The 6,496-nt window shown below is 30.5% G+C and overlaps 1 protein-coding gene across 1 annotated transcript in view; it reads right to left on the bottom strand.

Moving 5' to 3' along the window:
• Nucleotides 1–6,496, bottom strand: part of LOC108736419 — a gene marked incomplete at its 5' end in the record, with an annotated part of 20,354 nt that overhangs the window by 5,249 nt on the left and 8,609 nt on the right. The window contains one exon of the mRNA XM_018468839.2: nucleotides 4,989–5,722. Coding sequence (XP_018324341.2) covers nucleotides 4,989–5,722 — 734 coding nt within the window. The remainder of the gene's footprint in view (nucleotides 1–4,988; nucleotides 5,723–6,496) is intronic.

Genomic DNA, 6,496 nt, shown 5'->3' with positions numbered 1-6,496 from the left:
CTTTTATATATAATATTAATAGTTTAAATAATAGAGCGATCGCGATCTAAAGTTTGAAGTTCTAACAGTTGCTTTATTAATTAATTTGGTCAGGCTTACGAACCCATCATGAGGACGATTACACCTACGTTATAATACAAGTGTGCATTTACATAAACTTCTGAAAAAAAAAACGTGATTTATCTACATTAATTGAAAAACAGACTCACTCGTATTTACTACAAACACTTATTTTAAGAACGGACACGTGTTTCGCCTACTTTGATTGATTAAGACGCAGGTACTTAGCACCGCCAAATTTTTATCCCTTTTAAATCGATATTTTAGTTATCTGTATACATATATAAAAATGAATGTTTGTCTGTATGTCCCTTATAAAATCGTAAACTATGCATTTGATCATGTGATGATCTTTAGCAAAGTTGTTGTGCATGAGCCAAAAAAGGTTTCTGAGTTCGTACGACCAATTTTCGACAGGTAAAACATGAAATATCGTGTATCCCACAGCACTTCAATAAATATCGAATTGAAACGAAACGCTGCAGTCACAATTTTTTCAAAATGAACAAAATCAATAAAATGACTCAAAATGAATTGAATATTTATGTAATGTCTTTCCTTCAAATCTATTTTAGTTGATGGTGTAGCAATGTTATATTTTAAAGAAAGAACTGACCATCAAATGCCTTTACCGAATACATTTTAGCCCCAAATGTAACTTTCAGCTTTAATAACATTAATTATTTGAGCATTTTGACAAGAAATAAGAAAAATCAACAAAAATATCTATTCCTAATACTTTTTAATTTGCCCCACACAAGCGCAAAACTTCTTTTCGATTTATTTACATAATTAGAGAGAAAGAAAAATAAATTATTAATAATTTTGAAATCAAAACAATCTAAATAAACTAAAAAGAGACACAGTAGCATTATCTATACAAATGTAAGAATTTTGAGACGTTACCTTCGCCTTAGTATTTGATTACAGCGAAACACGTGTCTGTTATTTAAAAATGTGTTTGTGGTAAATAAGGGTATATCTCTTTTAGTTAGACTCATTAAAATTGTGAAAACTTTAGCCACTTGGGCAGAAACCATCAGGGCCTTTATTTTTATTTTCAAGATGAGGTAGAAAAAGATACAGACGGGCTGAATAAAAGTCATAAAAAATGGTAATTCACTGTTTTTATAGAAAGCCTAAAATTTATTCAGATTTTTTTTAATCCCTGAATTAAAAGCTCATCATCTAGGTAATTCAACTGTTTATCCACTTAGATTAAGAAAAAAAAATTGCTTTTTTCGAAACACCCTAATCAATAATCAATATTTATATGCATATCATATACAGGGCGTCCCAAAACAAAGAAAGGCTTACACAAAATCTTCTCGTATTGTTAATCAAATTTTTTGAATAATATAATAGGTAAACTGTAGAAAACAAAAGTAAATAATGACATATTGTTATGAAAAAAATAAAAATAAAATCAATCGACTAGTCATATGTATAACGTTGTGCTTAAAATTTTATAGGACACCTTGTATACATCGTACACATGGGTACAACTCATTTCAAACGATTGGAAATGTCACATTGAGAAAACCTGTGTGAATTGAATGAATACACGGCAGGGGTGAACAAGACAGGAACAGATTTTTGTCACGGGTCATCTAGGTAACGGGAAGAGGCATGTTTCGAACCGTTTGAAATAAGTTGTACTTAACAATTTGCTTCAAATTAACCAGAAATATTTGCATGCACTAACGTTTAGCAAAAGCCAAATCCATACAAAGCATAAAGCATCAACCAGAGTATCTATATGCAGTATGTAAAAAATTAAAACAATACGCAATTATTGTGATTGCGTTTTGCGTGTTGTTAAATTTTAGAACCAACAAATATAACCTTAAGCGTATCTATAGCCGTAAATGTTTTGCAAAGGAATGTAAACGCCTTTTAAATCAGTATTGTGACGATTGTTGCCTGCCATTGAATTGCTTATTAAGTTAGAATTGGTTTAGATTAAGATTGGTTCAACGATGTAAACAAAAAAAGTACACGACAACATTCACTCCGTTCGTGTTGCCTTTACGTACCCTAATGAACTTAAAGCTATCATTCGTTTGGTTGCAATCTTAAAATTGCCTTAGCTTAGACTGGAATTGAGTTAGACTGCGATTCAGTAAGCATTTTGAGATAAAAATTGCAATTTCGAATTAAAAGTCGTTAAAAAAATATATGTTTGGTCATTCTACGCCTTCATATTATATAGCTCCCGTATGGTACCCAATTATTATTTTATAGCCGACAAAGCAGTTAACAACAATACTAAAAATAGCAATTGTAAATGTAAGAGACAATTACGGTAATAAAAACGTTTGGAAAAGCGAGCAAGGGAATCCATCACGTATAAAATAAAGCTTTCTTTATTTCTCGTAGAAAATTTATACTTTAAAAAAGGTATCAACTTCGCACATTCAAGAGAAAGCAAAATATGTAAATGAACTTTCACAGTACAATTCATCCAAACAACATTGTAAAAAAATAAGAATATTTAATGAATAACTTCGATTTTAAATTTAATGCAGGCAGTGGCGTATCCAAAGGGAAAAATTGGGTAAATTTCCCCTCTCAAACGCTTTATGACTTTCAGTACTATAAAAAAATGATATGTGAAAAAATCTGGATTAGACTTGCCCCTCAATATATAAAAAAAAATAAATTACTGTCACACTTTCAATGAAAAAAAAAAGCATATAAAAATGCCACTCGAGTATGTAATTCTTTGTATCTGGAAGGATTGAAGGCTACAGGTAGGGTTGTCACCCCTACTATAATACCGAACTATATTTCAATCAATTGTTCTCTATACATTATAGAAAAATAATACGGCACGAAAAATACTAATTTTTATTCCTAATTCAGTTGTAGCGCATTTTTATACAGATACAAATTTGACAAATATATTTAAAATTATTTACTTCCTTTTACGGTAATGAATGTAAAGAAAGAAATAGAGCATCTATTAATTTAATTAAAAATGAACTGTTAATTTATTTCAATATGAATCTAAATTGCTCAGACTTCTATAATTATCTTAATTGTTTCTGGATTCGCCCCTGTCATCAGACGAATTATATTACAAAATAGTCAAAAACACCGTATAAAATGTTTAAAGAAAGTGAGATTTGAAAATTAAAAAAAAAAAATTTATAAAAAAATAACCAAAACTTCTTTAATCAACTACCTAAAACATTTGTTAACAAAATAAAAATAATTACCTGTTGCTATGACATACATTTCGGCCGTATGCATTTACATAATATTCACGTAATTAAATGATGAAGGCCGAAAGAAAAAACAAGCAAATACTATAAAGTCTTGGTTGTGTTTCTTTCATACAAATTATCACTGCATTAAAACAAATAGTGCACTGCCTGCATATCCCAACTGATCTGTACGCGTATTACAGGTATTAATAGATATCAAACTGTAATATCACATCGTATAATATCTACACACGATAAAATAATACGAAAGAAGTTGCGAGTACCGTTCGCATACGCGAATGGATGGCACACAAATGGAAGATGTGAAGAATTTCATTTAACGTTTTATTTACTGTTAGTTATGATGCCTTTGTTGATCCAATTAGGAATCACAGAAACACCGGTAAATCGCAATTTATATCCGGAACAACGAAAATGACATTTTATTATAGGCGGCAAATTACCTATTTCAAAAATAAATAAATAAACGAAAATCATTTATAATTTATAATAAAGAAGGCAGTGGCCTCAACGCCCACTTATAAAGAGTTATAGTTTGCATACCAAAATCATACGCTAAATTTAATTCAATAACGATTTGAGATAGGTATTTATTATTACTCGTTAGTATACCTATAATAGATAATTAATTTCAAACAATTTTCCTTTCGCACTGAATCATAATAGGTTGGACCAAAACTATTTATATCATACCTTTTTAGCCATTTATTTATCAGACGACTGAGCCGATTATTCTTTCCCATTTTAACCTTTTCAAAATCTAATTGCATCGGAGAACGAATAAAATTCTTTCGGAAATATTAGAACACCAAATTGTTAAACAAACACAGCAAGCCTTTCTGGCTTGTCTTCCACCAAATGCTACACTGATTCTCGCACTAGATTGTACATTTACACATACAGGAATTCCCCAATGTAGTTAAAAATAAGTCGCCCTAAGTCTAAAAGTACATACTACATACATACACACACTGGCAACTGTTTTCAAATTTTTGATGAGGCGTTATTGCCCTAGGAATGAACGAACAAACCATTTGAAAAGTCTTACCCAGGTACCTGCTTGCTTTAATAATTTATCGAATTACTTAAGCTTTTAATTTGGATTATGGAAAAGTTTTCTATATTAAAGAACTGGGCATTTTAAAAATATATACAAAGAGGGAATCCTAGTCCTAAGGGTCACTACCTCTTCACGTCAAACGGTTACANAGTATGAGATATTTAGACAAATTTAGGGTAAATCTTATAACTTTTTGTTTTTGCTTAATTTAACAATTAATGGACAAAAATCACCCTATAATTGGTAATTATTCCTTTTTAACTGGTTTATACATACATATCTGTATGGATATATTACGTAATTCATCTGTACATTAACTATTGGGTACAGCAGTTAAAACTATACCTACAATCAAATAATAAGTAACTAACCATGAACAAAATATGCAACTAAAATACATTAAATAAATTTTTGATTTAGCAGTAACTATGAAACAAAAGTATGCAAATTTTGGAAAATAGTAATTATCATGCACCCAGTGAATGAAGTTATTGTATGATAAATTAAATGTGAAATTACTCATGCAAAAAATCAAAGATTTTACAAAAGTTCAATTTATTAACCAGCAACAAACGCAAACTAAACAAATAAGAAAAACAAAAAAGGAATTAAATCCACACAGCAACAAACATTTCTACCTGGATAATTAACAGATCCTTCCACATCCAAAGAACAAGTCCCTATAGAGTCCACTGATCGATCCATAATCGTTTTGGAGGAATTAGTAATGAATGTATTAGATGTCGTAAATAGGGTGGTCCCTTCGATTGCGTGATCATTTATAACTACATGCGGACTTTCAGCGTTCGGTAATAATATAACATTCGATTTTGATTCATCGTCGAAAATAATACGGAAATTTTCATGCGATACCAAACATGACGTATCGTCTGAAGATTTTCGATCAAAAAAGTAGCTATCAGTGATTCCCTTAAAACTGTTACATTGACCGACCGATGATAATAACGGTGAATTCGAGAACAATTTATTCAAAAATTGACTTTTCCTCTTCTGAGGCTTCGTCAGGTTCGAAATAAATTCATTGCTATCAGGGTAAACACTGGTGTTTGTGGTGTGCTTTGGATTTTCAAAAGAGGTTCGTTTAACGGTGCCGTTTTTACCTTTACTATTTTCGTTAACTGCAACTGTTCTAGATTTTTCGTAAAGGTTAAAGTTCGAAGAGTTTTTTCGTACCTTGAACGAATTACGTTTACTAGAGGAAATAGAATTCTTGCGCGATTTTGTTTTGTATGACGACGAATTGTTTTGCGTCGTAGAGAGTTGAACACGACGCGTCGGAGCCGGGGATGTTGGAATCCTGGTGACCCCAAGCAGTAGAACAGTGGCCGAAAGGTTGTCGTCGGGTAGATCACTGCACCCACCATTAGTTGGTTTAGAATATCATCGAAATATTCGTATTTATGCAGATTTATATGTTAGGGTATATTGAAAAAAAGCAATTTTTTTATTTCAACTAAAGTCACAACAATACGCGAAACAAACAGTTATGACGAACATTATAATAGGTATAGTGTCTCGTCGAATTTTAAAGTTTTTCATGAGAATTACACGTGAGAAAAATTATTATTGTTTTTCAGTTTTGTTGAATTACCTATTCTATGTTGAGATACCTATAAATTTTAAAAACCAAAACTTAAGAAAAATTATGATTAAATATTTGCTTACTGAAAGTTTTATATTTCGATAAGTAGGAAAAATAACATCCTAAATAAATAATTTTATAGATATTTGACTAAGGTGAAGGTAGCGTCGATAAGATTTTATTTTTTTTTTTAACGACTTCCAATTAACGTGTAATGGATTAAAAAACAAGAAGAAAAAAGTTTTTTAATCATCAAAATATCTATTACCAATACTTTTTAATTTGCCCCACCAAAGAAAAACTTTTTTTCAACTGAATTATACAAGTAGGTAATTAAAAGATTAGAGGGCAACCTAAACTGTCAATCCAGGAAAAAATTGCATGTTTTCACATTTCGAAAAATTGTTTGAAAAATTAAACTTAAAGGAATTTTTTGTAAATAGGTATGCAACACATCGTACACTTCAGCATAATAAATTGCTGATACTAACTACGTAATACTACTTTGTCCTGTGTTGACACCACTCATAATTTCTTTTATAT

Source organism: Agrilus planipennis, unplaced genomic scaffold, assembly GCF_000699045.2.
Source record: "Agrilus planipennis isolate EAB-ADULT unplaced genomic scaffold, Apla_2.0 scaffold149, whole genome shotgun sequence".
Lineage (NCBI taxonomy): Eukaryota > Metazoa > Arthropoda > Insecta > Coleoptera > Buprestidae > Agrilus > Agrilus planipennis.
The sequence above is the reverse complement of the archived record's forward strand: the minus strand, read 5'-3'. Positions and strand labels throughout refer to the sequence as shown.